Source organism: Chaetomium globosum, genomic scaffold, assembly GCF_000143365.1.
Source record: "Chaetomium globosum CBS 148.51 scaffold_4 genomic scaffold, whole genome shotgun sequence".
Lineage (NCBI taxonomy): Eukaryota > Fungi > Ascomycota > Sordariomycetes > Sordariales > Chaetomiaceae > Chaetomium > Chaetomium globosum.
In genome coordinates this window covers 747,986-764,655 of record NT_165979.1, presented here as the reverse complement: position 1 = coordinate 764,655, position 16,670 = coordinate 747,986, and the positions used below count along the sequence as shown (strand labels likewise).

At 57.8% G+C, this 16,670-nt stretch overlaps 6 protein-coding genes across 6 annotated transcripts; 4 read left to right on the top strand and 2 right to left on the bottom strand.

The window, feature by feature from the left end:
- Positions 1-973: 973 nt before the first annotated feature.
- Positions 974-5,766, top strand: CHGG_03951 (uncharacterized protein; the record flags this gene model as incomplete). The annotated part of the gene is made up of 3 exons (XM_001223164.1): positions 974-1,493; positions 1,555-4,639; positions 4,830-5,766. The coding sequence occupies 3 exons, from the start codon at positions 974-976 to the stop codon at positions 5,764-5,766; spliced, it is 4,542 nt and encodes a 1,513-aa protein (XP_001223165.1).
- A 391-nt stretch (positions 5,767-6,157) lies between these two features.
- CHGG_03950 (uncharacterized protein) lies at positions 6,158-6,685 on the top strand (the record flags this gene model as incomplete). The annotated part of the gene is made up of 2 exons (XM_001223163.1): positions 6,158-6,514; positions 6,575-6,685. 2 exons carry the CDS (start codon positions 6,158-6,160, stop codon positions 6,683-6,685), a joined length of 468 nt encoding a protein of 155 aa, XP_001223164.1.
- Positions 6,686-8,170: 1,485 nt separating this feature from the next.
- Positions 8,171-9,680, top strand: CHGG_03949 (uncharacterized protein; the record flags this gene model as incomplete). The annotated part of the gene is made up of 2 exons (XM_001223162.1): positions 8,171-8,411; positions 8,479-9,680. The coding sequence occupies 2 exons, from the start codon at positions 8,171-8,173 to the stop codon at positions 9,678-9,680; spliced, it is 1,443 nt and encodes a 480-aa protein (XP_001223163.1).
- A 2,342-nt stretch (positions 9,681-12,022) lies between these two features.
- CHGG_03948 (uncharacterized protein) lies at positions 12,023-12,812 on the top strand (the record flags this gene model as incomplete). Its single annotated transcript, XM_001223161.1, has 3 exons — positions 12,023-12,184; positions 12,250-12,476; positions 12,566-12,812. 3 exons carry the CDS (start codon positions 12,023-12,025, stop codon positions 12,810-12,812), a joined length of 636 nt encoding a protein of 211 aa, XP_001223162.1.
- A 471-nt stretch (positions 12,813-13,283) lies between these two features.
- Positions 13,284-13,919, bottom strand: CHGG_03947 (uncharacterized protein; the record flags this gene model as incomplete). The annotated part of the gene is made up of 1 exon (XM_001223160.1): positions 13,284-13,919. The coding sequence occupies one exon, from the start codon at positions 13,917-13,919 to the stop codon at positions 13,284-13,286; it is 636 nt and encodes a 211-aa protein (XP_001223161.1).
- Positions 13,920-14,444: 525 nt separating this feature from the next.
- On the bottom strand, positions 14,445-15,861 carry CHGG_03946 (uncharacterized protein; the record flags this gene model as incomplete). The annotated part of the gene is made up of 3 exons (XM_001223159.1): positions 14,445-14,787; positions 14,844-14,935; positions 15,061-15,861. The coding sequence occupies 3 exons, from the start codon at positions 15,859-15,861 to the stop codon at positions 14,445-14,447; spliced, it is 1,236 nt and encodes a 411-aa protein (XP_001223160.1).
- Positions 15,862-16,670: the final 809 nt, after the last annotated feature.

Here is a 16,670-nt window from a genome sequence, read left to right as displayed (position 1 = left end):
CCCTGCAACCGGGCGCCCGACAACGACCTGCATGGGGAGAACGGCGCGATGACAGCCCAACAAGAACTAACTGGTCTCCTAACCTGTACGTCCCCGCGTACGCAGTATGTTCCATTAGGTAGGCCCGGGAGTGGGAAAACCTGAGGGGTACGAAGTAGTGGGGTCGAGCATGACAACCCGGCACAACTGGGAATAATCTGTAACTAACTCCCGGTCGATGTCCCAAACCCAGGCGGTCCGCGATCCTCGGTGGCTTGCAGCAAACAACCTGGTAGTCTCGGGTATGCGCAACATCTCCGTCGATGTCCGATGATGGGCAGGATTAATAAACGCCTCCGTCGGCTTCGTTCGGCGAAGGAGAATAATCTCGAGTCTATCCTCCGGGTTGGGAAGGATCTAAAGTGGGGTCGTAGCAGCCGCCGCAACGTGTACCGCGACTTGGAGATCGGACGCCTCCAACCCAAGGAAGCTGTGGGGTAACGGCAGGCAATACGCTAAGCTGCTATGGGTTAGTCTGGGGGTTTGGTTGAGAAGCCAACCTGCAGACTGGACCAGCCGCGACAAGGGGGTGTTACCCAAAATTCATTCAACAGTTGCATCCTGACGACGCGGCGCCTTCCAATTTTTTGCTGTTGCCCCCCTTGGTGTGCGTGAGCGGAAGTTGAAGTCCACCGCTGCATTCCAGTCTTTAGGTTTTGTACCTTCTTTAGGTTTTGCGCCTTCCCAGCCCAAGTCCCCTCTCAGGACAACACAAACCCTTGCTTTCTTCTGAAGGGCCCCTCTTCCTCTCCCTCACTTTCCCCGGTCGCCATCTTCAAGTTTTGTTTCTTGCGGTGACTTCCTCCCTTTTTCTTGCGATACCCAAGATACCGCCAAAACCCACTAGACGGCCCTTCTTTACGGCCATCCACCTGCCTCGCTTGCCACTTTTTCTTTTCACCACCCAACATCCTAATTCACAAGCGACACCAAAATGCGTCCCGAAGTTGAGCAGGAGCTTGCTCACACGCTCCTTGTGGAGCTCCTTGCGTACCAATTCGCCTCGCCCGTGAGGTGGATCGAGACCCAAGATGTTTTTCTCGCAGAGCAAATGGCCGAGCGGATTGTCGAGGTCGGACCGGCAGACACGCTGGGTGTGATGGCCAAGCGGACCCTAGCCTCCAAGTACGAAGCCTACGATGCTGCCAAGTCGGTGCAAAGACAAATTCTCTGCTACAACAAGGACGCCAAAGAAATCTATTACGATGTCGACCCAGTCGAGGAGGAACCCGAGCCCACCGCACCCGAGGCGAGCTCCTCGCCGAGTGCTCCGGCAGCATCTGCTGCCGCCCCTGTTGCTGCGGCCGCTCCGGCACCGAGTGCGAGGCCTGCCGCCCAGGTCCCGGACGCTCCTGTTCAGGCAGTGGAGATTGTGCGGGCTTTGGTTGCCCAGAAACTCAAGAAGCCTCTCCAGGATATCCCCCTCAGCAAAGCAATCAAGGATTTGGTCGGCGGTAAGGGCGCACGCACCCCTCCTGGGTTTCGGGGGACCATGCTAATAACCTCTTTCCACAGGCAAGTCTACCCTTCAAAATGAAATCCTCGGCGATCTCGGCAAGGAGTTCGGTTCAACACCGGAGAAGCCCGAAGACACACCCCTCGACGAATTGGGCGCGGCGATGCAGGCTACCTTTGACGGGAACCTCGGCAAGACATCTCAGGGCCTCATTGCGCGCCTCATATCCTCCAAAATGCCAGGCGGCTTCAATATCACAACCGCGCGGAAGTACCTCGAAACAAGGTGGGGCCTGGCGTCGGGGCGGCAGGATGGTGTGCTCCTACTGGCCATCACCATGGAGCCGCCCGCCCGTCTCGGGTCAGATGGCGACGCAAAGGCGTTCCTCGACGACGTTTCTCAGAAGTACGCCTCCAATGCCGGCATCAGCCTCTCCACTGCCACCGCCGCTGGGCCGGCTGCAGGTGGTGGAGGTGGCATGATGATGGATCCCGCTGCGATCGAAGCCTTGACTAGCGACCAGAAGGCGTTGTTCAAGCAGCAGCTCGAGCTCATCGCGAGGTATCTCAAGGTAGACATCCGTGCTGGTGACAAGGCGTTCCAAGCCTCCCAGGAGTCTTCCAAGGTCCTGCAGTCTCAACTTGACTTGTGGATGGCCGAGCACGGCGACTTTTACGCTACCGGTATTGAGCCAGCATTTAGCTCCCTCAAGGCCCGCGTCTACGACTCGTCATGGAACTGGGCTCGCCAGGACGCCTTGAGCATGTACTTCGATATCATCTTTGGCCGGTTGCAAGCCGTTGACCGTGAAACCGTCAGCCAATGTATCCGACTCATGAACCGCTCAAACCCGACGCTGCTCGAGTTCATGCAGTACCACATTGACAATTGCCCGACTGAGCGCGGGGAAACCTACCAGCTGGCCAAGATGCTTGGTGCTCAGCTCATCGAAAACTGCAAGGATTCGCTCGGAGTCGAGCCCAAGTACAAGGACGTCGCAGTTCCCACCGGCCCCAAGACCACCATCGACGCCGACGGTAGCATGAGCTACGAGGAGGTTCCCAGAGCAAGCTGCCGGAAATTGGAGCACTATGTGCAACAGATGGCGGAAGGCGGAAAGATCTCGGAGTACGGCAATCGGACCAAGGTGCAGAACGATCTGTCCAAGATCTACAAGTTGATCAGGCAGCAGTACAAGTTCTCCAAGGGCTCGCAGCACGAGATCAAGAGCCTGTACAGCGACGTGATCCGCTCCCTCGGCATGAATGAGAGTCAGATCATCCCTAAGGAAAACGGCAGGCTCAACGGCCTATCTAAGAAGGGCAAGCCTAAGGGCAAGGTCGAAACCATTCCATTCCTCCACCTCCGCAAGAAGACGCAGCAAGGGTGGGACTTTGACAAGAAGCTCACCAACGTGTACCTTGACTGCCTCGAGGAAGCAGCTAAGGACGGTGTTACCTTCAGCGGCAAGTATGTGCTCATGACTGGTGCCGGTGTTGGTTCGATCGCGGCGGAGGTACTTCAGGGGCTCATCAGTGGCGGTGCCAAGGTGATCGTCACCACCAGCCGCTTTTCTCGTGAGGTGACCGAGTATTACCAGTCCATGTATGCTCGATTCGGCTCGCGCGGTTCTCAGCTCGTGGTCGTGCCTTGCAACCAGGGCAGCGTCCAAGACATCAATGCGCTGGTCGAGTACATTTACGATACCAAGGCCGGTCTTGGTTGGGACCTCGATTACGTTGTGCCTTTTGCTGCCATCTCTGAGCAGGGCCGACAGATCGACGGAATCGACTCCAAGTCTGAGTTGGCCCATCGTATCATGCTGACCAACCTTATCCGTCTTCTCGGGAATGTCAAGGCGCAGAAGGCCACTCGCGGCTTCGAGACACGGCCCGCCCAGGTCATCCTCCCGCTCTCGCCCAACCACGGGACCTTTGGCAGCGATGGCCTGTATTCCGAGTCGAAGCTCGGTCTGGAGACCCTGTTCAACCGCTGGGTTTCCGAGGACTGGGCCAACTACCTCACCATTTGCGGCGCCATCATCGGCTGGACTCGCGGGACGGGTCTGATGTCTGGCAACAACATCGTGGCTGAGGCCGTGGAGCGTTTCGGTGTCCGAACTTTCTCGCAGCAGGAAATGGCGTTCAATCTGCTCGGGCTCATGTCACCTACCATTGTCGACCTCTGCCAGAACGAGCCGGTCTTCGCGGACCTGAACGGTGGCCTGCAGTTCATCCCCAACCTCAACGAGACCATGACGAGGGAGCGCAAGTCGCTCACCGAGACAAGCGAGATTCGCCGCGCCGTCACCAAGGAAATCGCGGCAGAGACCAGGATCGTTAACGGCGAAGACTCGGATGATCCTTATAAGAAGAAGATCATCGAGCCCCGCGCCAACATCAAGTTCGACTTCCCGCCCGTTCCGGACTGGGAGTCCGAGATTGCGCCTCTGAACGAGAACCTTAAGGGCATGGTCGACCTCGAGAAGGTCGTTGTTGTCACTGGTTTTGCCGAGGTTGGGCCGTGGGGTAACTCCAGGACCAGGTGGGAGATGGAGGCTTACGGCGAGTTCTCGATCGAGGGCTGCATTGAGATGGCATGGGTCATGGGCCTGATCAAGAATCATAACGGGCCGATCAAGGGCAAGCCGTACTCTGGCTGGGTGGATGGCAAGACCGGCGAACCCGTTGACGACAAGGACGTGAAGCCCAAGTACGAAAAGTACATCCTAGAGCACTCGGGCATCCGTCTGATCGAGCCTGAGCTTTTCGACGGCTACGACCCCAATAAGAAGCAGCTGATGCACGAGGTTGTTATCGAGGAGGACCTGGACCCTTTCCAGGCCTCCAAGGATACGGCCGAGGAATTCAAGCGGGAGCACGGCGACAAGGTGGAAATCTTCGAGATTCCCGAAACCGGCGAGTACACCGTGCGCATGAAGAAGGGTGCTTCCCTCTGGATCCCCAAGGCGCTGCGGTTCGACCGCCTCGTTGCCGGCCAAATACCAACAGGATGGGATGCCAAGCGGTACGGCGTCCCTGACGACATCATCTCCCAGGTCGACCCCGTGGCTCTGTTTGTCCTGGTCTCCACTGTCGAGGCTCTGCTGTCGGCGGGTATCACCGACCCGTATGAGTTTTACAAGTATGTCCACGTCTCGGAGGTGGGCAACTGCGTGGGTTCCGGCATGGGTGGCGCGGCGGCCCTGCGTGGTATGCATCGTGACCGGTTCCTCGACAAGCCACTGCAGAACGACATCCTGCAGGAGTCATTCATCAACACGATGGCTGCCTGGGTCAACATGCTGCTCATTTCGTCGTCCGGTCCGATCAAGACGCCCGTCGGTGCTTGCGCCACGGCTGTCGAGTCAGTCGACATCGGCTACGAGACGATCATGGAGGGCAAGGCTCGCGTCTGCTTCGTTGGTGGTTTCGACGACTTTGGCGAGTGAGGGCTCTTACGAGTTCGCCAACATGAAGGCCACCAGTAACGCTGTGGACGAATTCGCCCATGGTCGGACGCCCAAGGAGATGTCAAGACCTACGACCACAACGAGGAACGGTTTCATGGAATCGCAGGGCTGCGGTGTCCAGGTCATCATGACTGCCAAGCTCGCATTGGACATGGGTGTTCCGATCTACGGCATCCTCGCCCTCACTACGACCGCGTCGGACAAGATTGGGCGCTCAGTTCCTGCGCCAGGCCAAGGTGTCCTCACGACCGCCCGCGAACACCGCGGCAAGTTTGCGTCGCCGCTGCTCGACATCAAGTACAGGCGGCGACAGATTGAACGCCGCACCAGGCAGATTGAGGAGGACAAGGAGGCCGATCTCGAGTACCTCGCCGCCGAGGCGGAAGCGCTCAAGGCCGAGGGTCGGCCGGAGACGGAAATCGCCGAGTATGTGGCGGCCCGCGCAAAGCACCTCGAGAAGGAGGTTGAGAGGCAGACCAAGGATGTGCTCCGCAGCTTCGGCAACAACTTCTGGAAGAGCGACCCGAGCATCGCTCCTCTACGCGGCGCTCTGGCCACCTGGGGCCTCACGATTGACGACCTCGGGGTTGCGTCTTTCCACGGGACGTCGACCAAGGCCAACGACAAGAACGAATCATCGGTCATTTGCCAGCAGCTTGCCCACCTGGGGCGCACCAAGGGCAACGCCGTCCTGGGTATCTTCCAGAAGTATCTCACCGGCCATCCCAAGGGCGCTGCCGGTGCCTGGATGATGAACGAGATGCTTGCAGGTGCTCAACACTGGCCTTGTTCCTGGTAACCGCAACGCCGACAACATCGATGAGGTGATGGAGAAGTTCGACTACATTGTTTACCCGAGCCGCAGCATCCCAGACAGACGGTGTCAAGGCGTTCTCGGTCACGTCGTTCGGTTTCGGCCAGAAGGGTGCCCAGGCGATCGGCGTCCACCCCCAAGTATCTCTTCGCCACGCTCGATAAGGAGACGTTCCACGAGTACCGGGTCAAGGTGGAGGCTCGGCAAAAGAAGGCCTACCGCTTCTCCCACAACGGCATGATCAACAATACGCTGTTCGTTGCCAAGGACAAATCGCCAGTACACGGACGAGCAGCTGAGCTCGGTGCTCCTCAACCCCGACGCGCGGGTCACGGTGGACAAGAAGACTGGGCAGCTCACATACCCTGACAACTTTATGAAGCTGTCGGAGAAGACGCAGACCCACTCGGAACGCAAGGCAACGCTGGAGTCGGTGCTCGGCCGGAGCGCGCGGCAACTCGAGAACATGAACACCCGAGTTGGGTTTGACGTCGAGGACATTTCCACCATCAACGTGGAGAACGACACGTTTCTAGAACGCAATTTCACGGCGGCGGAGATGCAGCACTGCATCGGCTCGACCACGGGCCGGCCGCCGCAGAAGGCGTTTGCCGGACGTTGGAGCGCCAAGGAGGCGGTCTTCAAGGCCCTGGGGACTTCTAGCCAAGGAGCTGGCGCGGCGATGAAGGATATTGAGATCCTGACGGATAAGAACGGGGCGCCATCAGTCAAGGTATGTGATTTTCTATCCAGGCGGGTCGAGTGTATGGGCGACTGACTGACTCTGCTCCAGCTGCACGGTGCCGCCCAAGAGGCTGCAGAGAAAGCGGGCGTCAAGAGCGTCAACGTCTCCATCTCATACACAGACAGCCACGCCGCCGCCATTGCGACGGCGCAGCTGTGAGATAGATGGCTTGTGGTTTTGTGGTTTGTGATATTTTGGAGCGAGATTTGGAATTTCATGGTTTAGACGGACGCGGCTTATGATCATGTTTGTAATTGGACGATGCACCGAGTTACGGCTTAGAAGAGTCACGCTTCGAGGCGCGCACGACTAATCACTGGGTGCGTTGTTACCCAAGTATGACGAATGTTGTCTGGGCGGAAGCAATTGTTTTACGTAGCACATTGGCCTCACACAGTGGCCCACCTGTCCTGTTGACACACCTGTTGCCCGACCCGACATGCATCATCTTTGTGAGACACTGGCCCAAAGCGCCGGGACCTGCGATGCTCAAATTTGTGACGGGGTTGTGTTCGCTGTGCATGACTCCCTGTCTCTCCATGCAGCCACGTGACGGTTCGGATAACTTCATTCCAAGTCAAAAAAAACGTAAAGCTTAATTAGACTGCCACCTTCGCACCCCCAGACCACTTCCCATGCAAGGGTCTATAACCCCGCCAAGACCAGGCCGGAATACGAAATCAGTGATTAGCAATAACTGCCTTCTGGAAGGCGGTGGTTGGGATCAATGTATGAGATGCAGCGGGAACAGTGTCAAGTCAGTTAGTTATTGCCCCTGATTTTTTATGGAGCTGCATAACTAACTACATAGTTAGCCACCTACCTAAATGGGATGAAAGACTGGCTGTGTGTGGATGGATGGGATGAGGTGGGATGGGATGCCAAGCGCAAGCCACCGAACCGACCCAGGCAGCCCAGTGACCGGGCGAGTCCGGGCTTGGCGGGGACAGGTCCGGCTCCCGGCGCTGGCCGAGCTCCGCCCTGCCAAGACGGACCCGCTTCGGTGGGCTTGGGCTGCGGGGCGCGGGGCGCGGGGCGCGCGGGAACGGTTCGGATTGGATGAGGTTGGGTATTGCGGGTTGGAGGTTAGAGGGGGGTGGTTCAGATAAGGAGTTGATTGACGTGATATCAACATCTGGCCGCTGTTTAAAGGACGTGTTGCTGTCTGCTTTGATCGGTTCTTGTCTCACTGTTCCTGCTTCCTTGGACAGTTGCTGGTTTTATTTGGCTGGTCGTTTCGGCTTTGTTTACGTAGACTGCTTTGACTGGCTGACTGGCTGCTCGGCGTGCGGTGGTCAGGTTTTGGTTGGGCTTCTGACCTTAGGGACTGGTGGGCTTCGAGGTGCGGCGAAGCGAAACTGGGTAGCAGGTACGTTGCGGCTTTCTCTTTGAACTTGTTCGAATGACCGTGACTGGCTCAACTAACAACTAACTCGAAGCGCAGGTGGTGTTATTCTTGGTCGCGAGTGCCCCTTCATTTGTTTTGTGCGCCTGGCTTGCGAGTTGCAACAGTGTGCGGTGTGGGTTTAAAAGGTTGCTCCCGGTGCTCATCAGCCTTGACTGCAGTTCAACTCCAACACACTTGCGTCGAATTGGTACTTTCCTGGAACATTGTCGGTTCGCATTACCCCGCAAAATTACAAAATGGCCACCAAAAACAAGCTGTTTCTCGGGTTGTTTATACACAGCAAGGCGCTGAACGAGCTGGAGTATCTGCACGACACAGCCGTGGGTGTGGATAAGGAAGGAAAGATTACTATCGTGGAGAGGGATTGCGATGAGAAGAAGGCGAGAGAGACGGTGCTTCCGCGGCTAGGGTGGAAGGACGCCGAGGTGGAGGTTGTCAAGGCGAAAGAGGGCCAGTTCTTCTTCCCCGGGTTTATTGGTAGGCCGCACTGAAGTCGTGACCTGGCACCGTCACTCAAAACCGGAGGCACTAACGTCACCCCCAGACACACATATCCACGCTCCGCAATACCCCAACGCCGGCATATTTGGCAACTCCACCCTCCTTGACTGGCTCGACACTTACACCTTCCCGCTCGAAGCCTCCCTCTCCGACCTCGCCAAGGCCCGCCGGGTCTACACCCGGGTTATCCACAAAACCCTCTCCCACGGCACCACCTGCGCGGCCTACTACGCCACCATCGACGTGCCGGCAACCAACCTCCTCGCCGACCTCTGTTACGCCCGCGGCCAGCGCGCCCTCATCGGCCGCGTGTGCATGAACGAGCCCTACACCTCACCCACCAACTACCGCGACGAGTCGGCCGAAGCCTCCCTCGCCGCCACGCGTGCTAGCATCGCACACATCCGCACCCTGGACCCAACCCACACGCTCATCCAACCCATCATCACGCCGCGCTTCGCCCCCAGCTGTACCTTCCCGCTGCTCGTCCAACTCGGCGCCCTGGCCGCTGAAACCGCCCTCCCCATCCAGACGCACATCTCAGAAAACCGCGCCGAGATCGCGCTCGTCAAGACCCTCTTCCCGCGGGCCGTCACGGGCGCTGCCGACGACAGCTACGCGGGGGTGTACGACGCGGCGGGCCTGCTGACGGGGCGCACGGTGCTGGCGCACGCGGTGCACCTGACGGCGGGCGAGGCGGCGCTGGTGGCGCGGCGCGGCGCCAAGGTCAGCCACTGCCCCGGCAGCAACACGGCGCTGGGCAGCGGCGCGGCGCGCGTGCGGCGCCTGCTCGACCGTGGCATCGTCTGCGGCCTCGGCACCGACGTCAGCGGCGGGTTTAGCCCCAGCGTGTTGGAGGCCGCGCGGGCCGCCGTCATGGTCAGTCGGCATGTGGTGTTTATGGGGGAGGCGGCGCCGGCGGGGGGTGTGGGTGAGGATAGGGAGAGGGAGAAGTTGAGTGTGGAGGAGGCGTTGTTTTTGGCGACGAGGGGCGGGGCGGAGGTGGTTGGGCTTGAGGAGCGGGTTGGCAGGTTTGCGGTCGGGATGGAATGGGATGCGCAGTTGGTTGGGCTCGGAGTGGTCGGGGAAGATGGTGATGCTGTTGGTGACGAGGACGGCGGCGATGTGGATGTCTTTGGCTGGGAGACCTGGCCGGATCGGGTGGCGAAGTGGGTGTATAATGGCGATGATAGGAACACGAAGATGGTGTGGGTGAAGGGGCGGCTGGTGCACGCACGGAAGTAAGGGGTTGTCGGTGGGGGCACTGATTTTGGGGAATGCCTGACTGGATTGGGCGGGATGGGGGTGGAGGGCAGACGGGTGTCAAAAGCAAGCTCCTGGCCACAGCCATTTCTCAGACTTTGGCTCCTGGATCGTCGAACTCAACAAGTTTCGAGTATCATGTTATATGCCAACGCCGTGCTGTGTGGGCGAGAAGAAGACTCCAAGTTTTGGAGTCCATCATGGTGGCTTAGTCGCGTTCCGTCGGCCATTTCTTTGCAAGATTTAGGCTGGCAAGACGAAACAGTGCATCTAGTCCCGGGCTAGAGAGGGGAATACGGTCCGCCTGTTTGAACACTTACAGACAGGTCATGACATGCTCGTTCTGCTGGGCATTTGTGACTTGCACCCGAGTACAGGGCCCAGGGGTATCATTCACACAACCCCCTCCCGGGGGGAGGGCAGAAAACTCGAGCTCCAAGCGTAGGTGCCGACAAAGTTCGGAAGCCCAAAGTCTGGTTCGGTTTCTTTTATCTGATTTCTTTTCAAGTTTTATCTTTTCTTGATTTCTTGCTCCCTTTCGAGTTTAGCTTTTTTGAGCCAGAGGGTCACTACGTACCTACCTGACCAAAAGCCGTAGATAGTACGAAGTACTTCCAGTTTGGCCGAACTCACGTTGTGGATTTTAATCCAGTTGATCCAAGTGGAATCATGATCGGGTTGATAATGACTGACACTGAGAAAATGATAAAACTTCTAAGTCCAAACATGGAATCTACGGGGATCGCCGATCTAGTCATGAATCTGGGCCACACCGATCGGAGACAGCAGCATGCTGTGTAACCTTGGTGCTTGGGCATGCTCGATGACCCAGGGGATTTGCCACAGGATCTGGCCGTTTGGACGCTCTGCGGGAGATGCCGGCAGTGGTCGTCTGCAAAGAGGCCTTGGGCGGAGATTGTACGGACGAAGTACCCATCCCATACTGTGTCGAACGAAGTCTTCTGTCATTCGCTGACACTCCCCAATTTTGGTCAAGTTTAACTAACCCTTGTTGACGGCGCCCAGCTGAAAGAGAACAGACGGCAACAAAAACAGAACAAGGCCAAGACAGCAGAAGAAAAGAGATGGGATTGGTGTCCTGCTTCCAGATCCAGCCTTTGAGATTCTCATTCCTTTCGTACCCCTTCTTTCATGATCGATGAGCAGCCAACATGGGGGATGCTTTTCTCCCAAAGAGGATGGGCACAGGCTGAGGTGCATGCGACAATGAGCGCTAATGTGTACGTCCATCAGCCGCAAGAAGGCGCAGCAGTCATCTTCGGCTCGCATTTTTCTTCTTCGCCTGCCACCGTCTCCCGAAGCGTTTTGGAGCCGTGTCACCTGGTCCCGTTTCCAAGACAGGGTCCCGTCTGCGAACTCTTTTGGTCGCGGGTGCGACGTCGCGGCATGGAGACCGGGGGGTGTCTCGACCCAGCTTGGCGCTGCGGTTGTCAAGCAAACTGCTGAGATCGGCGAGGAGCATCGTAAGACGGAAGGACTTCCAAGCTGCGGCTTCAAACGGGCCGGCGATGATTTGCTGTTTTTTACTTTCGCTTTCTGATTACCCGATTCATGAACAGAAAGGCAACTAAAGAGCACCGCTTCAATTCGACCATTGCTCATGATCCCTTGTTTGCAAAAACCTCAGATACCGAGGTATCTAGGTATTTTCGGCACTCGTCCGCGCTAGTAGCCCGTTTTGTCCGGCAGGCTTACTGCCGGTGCCAGGAAAGAGCTCTCTGCGAAGCCATGGATGCATGGATGCGGCCCCAGCTCGTTGTCACTGATGAGTTGAGCCAATGGGAGCCTCTCAAAAACGCCAATCAGGCAGTGCTCGCCAAACCCCGCCAATTCTGGCCCAGCTCATTTCTTGGAGGGTTTCATGGCGCATGGCCCTGCGTGGGGCGGCTTGGGCCTGGACCAGTTCCCGTCTTGTCGTTCCTCTCTTCCCAGTTTTCAGCCTTCGGCGGGCACATGGCGCGCTTTTTGGAATCGCGCCCTTTCAGCTTTGCCGTCTTGGCACACTGACCTCCGTTTCCCGGCTTCAAGGCCTGAGGCTTATGGTTCCGATGACCAAAAGTGCTGCGAGATCCCTGTCTGAGGAGACGGAGCTGTCACCGCGGGTGGTGAAGAGTTAAGGTTAAAGTTGAGCGTCCCCCGCGCTCGTTGGGCGGTGTGGCCTTGTCTTGCGTTTTTTTGTGTGTTTTCGTGTCTGCCTCGTCGTTTTTGTGTCGCAAACTTCGAGTCCTGCCAGACTTTCGCCGCGCAATCCTTGTCGCTGTGAAGTTCGTTTTCCCACTCGTCGAGCTCAATAAAGCATCGCCATGGCTGGCCAAGGTCTCCTCGCCGTCGGCGTTCCGCCGCAGCCTCTCTGGCTCCTCTACGTCAAGATTGCCGTTCTGGTCATCTCCCTCATCGTCCTGGCCCTCTCGGCTTATGCTCTGTCGCTCTGGCCCGCCGGCGCCGGCGGGATGGACATCTTTGTCGTATGTGCCTCCCTCCTTTCCCTTTTTTTGTCGTCGCGGTGGGTGATCTGACCCCGGTTCCGCAGGCCATCCTGAATTTCATCGTCTACGGCACTACCGGCGCCCTCGAGCTTTGGGCCCCCCAATACTTCTACCGCATCGGCGCCCTCATCGGCTACATCCTCACCGTCATCTTCTGGCTTACTGCCTGGGCTTGGTCGGCCAGCGACGCATCTGCTTGGATATCTTTGCTCGGGTACAGAGCGCTCGGCGGAGCCCTGGGTGGTTGTGCTGGTCTCGGTGCTATTGCTTGGTAAGTAAAGCGCATCGCATCCCTGAATCGACGGGGCTTCTTGGGCCGGCTATGGCATGGGCCGGGGCTAACTTTTTGTTTTCTTTCAGGATCCTGGTCATCGTGCACCTCGCCTTCTTCATCCGCGCCAGCGTCGTCGACGATCCTGCCGGCACTGGACAGGCCGAACTCGGCCAAGTCAAGACCGAAGTTCCCCCCCAGCAGTACCCCCAGCCGTACCCTGCTCAGCAACCCTATCCTGCCCAGCAGCCGTACCCCGCCCAAGAGCCGTACCCCGCCCAGCCGTATGCTCAGCCGCAACAACCGCAGCAGCAGCAGCCCTACCCCCCCCAGTAATGGGCTGACACCGGCGATATTTTCTTAACTTGTCGATGACTGCAGCGGTTGCTTAATGAGGGCGGGTTTGTTGGATGGCGATGGGTGGGTTGGATCGTTATGGGTGGGCTGATGCAATTGGGTTCGCGGTATTTTGGCTGGTCTTGAGGAAGTGTCTGCGGGGGTTCTTTTTGTTGCTTTCTTACACACCCACACACGGTGTGTTCAGAGGTCCGGTTGCTTGGAGGAGTGCGATGCGATCGATACCCAGGACGTCTTGAATACGATGCCATTTTTGCACTACTTACACAACCTCATTTCTTGTCCGGCCGATACAAATGTTTGGTTCCCACACGAATAACGAGTTCATTGACCAATGTTTTTCCGACAATACAAATCCACATCACACCACACCACCACCTCCTCCTCCTCCTCCTCCTCAGCATCCCCCCATCCACCCAACCCCTGCTCAACCCCCCATCCCTCCCTCTTTCACCTCGCTCCCCCAGCCCCACCATACCCACCACCACCAACAACCAACCCCGCAAAACTCACCACCCCAGCCAACAACGCCAAAACCCACCGCAAGTGATTCAGCCGCGCCCACGCGACCACCAACTCCGCCATGTCGGCGCGCTCCGCCCACGCACGCGTCGCCGCCCCGCCCGAATGCCGCCGCACGCTCGGCCGCAACAACGTCGTGGTTGTGGCCGTCGTGGCCAGCCCGTTCCTTCTTCCGTCCTCCTCCTCCTCCTCCTCCCCCGCCTCTCCCCCTCCTTCTTCCCCACGGTCTCCCCGGCCTCCCCGGCCTTCCTGCCGCTGCCGCAGCAGCGCGGCCGCCTTCCACTTGCACGCGCCGTTGATGCCCGGCTCGAAGACGAGGAAGGTGAGCGGGAGGACGGCGAAGGCGAGGGCGGCGGCGGCGAGGTGGAGGTGCTGTTGCTGGGGGTGTTGCGGGTGTTGCGGGTGGTTGGGTTGGGCGAAGGCGAGGTACAGGTTGGCGAGCACGCCCGTGTGGACTAGGGGCGGGACCCAGCGCGGCCCTTGCTGGTAGAGGGCGAGCCACTGCCGGGCGAGGAGCTGGCGGTGTGCGGTGGTGGTGGTGGTGGTGTGCGCGAGCAGGTGCATGGTGAGGGAGTATTGGAAGGTTATGCCTGGGCGGGTGGGTGTTGGTTAGGTTGGTGTATGGGGTATGGGGAGAGGGGAGGGGGATACCGGCGTAGAGGGTGGGCATGGCGATTCCTGCCCATTGGGTGATCGTGGCGAGAGCTGGGAAAGACATCCTTCGAGATGAGAGCTGGGGATACTTTTATAAACAACCTCGCTTTCTCCGTTTTTGGAGACTTTTAATCGCACGGCAGGCCCTCTGGTCTGCCCGGGTCGTTGAGAAGGCAGCGAATACAATACTACGGAAAAACAAACTTTTTCATCTAGCTGACTAGCTAACAGTAGTGACAGTAACTAGTTAGTTACACAGTTGGTATGGTATGATTACGTCATGATGTGCACATCGCAACAGAAACACAAAAACAGAAATTCGCACTAATTAAGAAAATGGACAAAACCTCAGCGCAGCAAAGGAGGCGTCCCGCCCACAAACCAACAACAGCCTCATCAAGCCCAACAGTGACTGTGCACCCCCTGCCACACACCCTACTCCTCCAGTCCCTCCTTGGGCAGAATGTTGTGCCGCATGAAGACAGGAACGACCAACGCGAGCGTATCCTCTATGTCCGGGTTTATCTGGTTATTCTTAATTTGTTCGGCCAAGTCCTTCAGAAGCGTGTGTTCCCATGCTCGCGCGCCATGTCTCTCGGCGGACAGCTTCGTCGGACATCCGCCAACAGCTTGGATCCTGGTTGCGATAGCCTCAACGAACAGGAGAGACAGCTCCTGTAGGCATTGATCTGCCAAGGTCGTGTCCATTGCCCGGATGCCGTAATACTCGACAGTGTTAACACCTCCAGCCGGTGTCGGAGTAGGTACGGCATTGTTCCTGCAACTGGCTGTCAGCATTCCCGCTCAAGGGTCAAAGGAGGGTAGCACACTCACTCGACTGGCTCGGGTGGGTAGGTCAGATGTATCCTGAAGCACGTGGACTGGTCCATTGATTCCCCCGCGTCATCGACTAGGGCCCCAGGCTCCTTCGTGAACACGTACACTGTGCGTCCGATCCACTGTTCCAGCCTTGCCCGAGTTGTCGGTGAGTTTAACGATGACCCTGCTCCCACAATGCGCCATAAGCATCCGCGATATACGCAGATGCGACCAACGCGATGAATGTCAAGCCTGCACCGACAAAATAGCAGATCACCCCATTGCGTCCGTCTTGCGTGTCAACGGCAGCGAGCTTGCTAATGAAAACCCAAGCTCCAGACTGGACCAACGCGCCAACCACAGCGAGAATGCTACGGCTTTCAAAGCCCAGCCACGGACTGCTGGGCTTTTTAAGACTCCAACTCAGGTTAGAAGACCCATTCACCATGAACTTGAAATCCCCCGGCCGGTGCTCGCTGTCGTCGTTGGACTGGAGTTTCCAGTGAAAGCCTGTGTGGTGGGGTGTGGTGTGCAGGTACAAGCGGCGCTGGAGGTCAAGGATTCGCCCCTTCTCGGTGACGATGAGGGTGGTGATGTTACCCAACGGCAAGCTCCCCTTGATGCGAGAGATGTTCCTCCCTGTCCACGCCTCACAGACCCCGGCCGATGTGGACGGTAATAGCTCCTTCTCGATCACGGCGGGCTCTTCTCGAGACCTAGAATTCATGACGCCTTGGTTAGCGACGGCCTCATGCACGATCGGACACACCACGCTACACACCAGGGGCCGATACCTTCCAACAGAGAGTTTCAGCCATTTCGGCCCAGCAATGCGGATGGTGTTCAGGGTGGCCAAGCCAACACCTACAGGGCCAAAAGCAAGTAGAAGGTAGTCTCGAAAACCGCGAATCGTGCTTTGGAACTGTAGCGTCAGTTGGTCGCCATATAGAAGCAGCACCGCTCCTATGAAGGTTAGGATTTGTTCAGTTGCCTGGGCGCCGCCTTTGGGTGCGCCTTTGTCGGCCTGTTCCATTGTGGAGATTGATCATGAAGAAGAGGAAGTACAGCAGAGGTGAGGGGTGCGAGATTTGCAGAAACGAAGGAGGATCACGAAGAAGAGGAAGGGCAGTAGGGGGGGGGAGGGGTGCCAGATCTGCAGAAGAGTGATCACGAAGAAGAGGAAGGGTAGGAGAGGTTATTGGTGCGAGATTTTTAGGGGGGGGGGGTGATTGGGGGGTTGCCTTTGTCGGAGTATTGCTCTCTGTATCGTCCATCGTCCTTTCGTCAATTCAAGAGAAAACGCCGCCCCGAATTTGTCAACCCCCCCCCTTCCCCCCCCAACAGATAACCACACGGCGCATCTTTCGCTGAAAGACTGTCCTTCGGGGTCTCAAAGTATGCTGGGGCTGTCCCAAACCTTCCCTACCCCCCCCAAATGTCCCTTGTTGCCACTAACACCCCTTTCGCCCCGGCGGCGTAACGGCTACAGACAGACAAGACCAATTCCGCAGCCTTTCTCTTACCGTCTTTCCTCTTCACTGGCTGCCTCGGATGGGAGTCCACAGCTGCAAGTTTGAAATGGGCCAGCGGTTCTCAGGAGCTGGTAGCCGTGCGGCATTTCTTAACCATGGGTCCCAGGGTTTGGGACGCTCCCGATGTTTTCTAAGCTCTCCGTTTAGCAGCACTGTCCTGTGTTGTCCCAGTGTGGACAGTCTGAAAAGCCAGGCCCCTCCGTTTTGATCCAGCTAATGATTTGCAGTTCACGGGCGACTGCTTGAAGCCAGCCCCACCCCCCCCCCCCCCCACCTTGGATGAGTGGGGGTTAGGTTGGGGGGGGGGGGG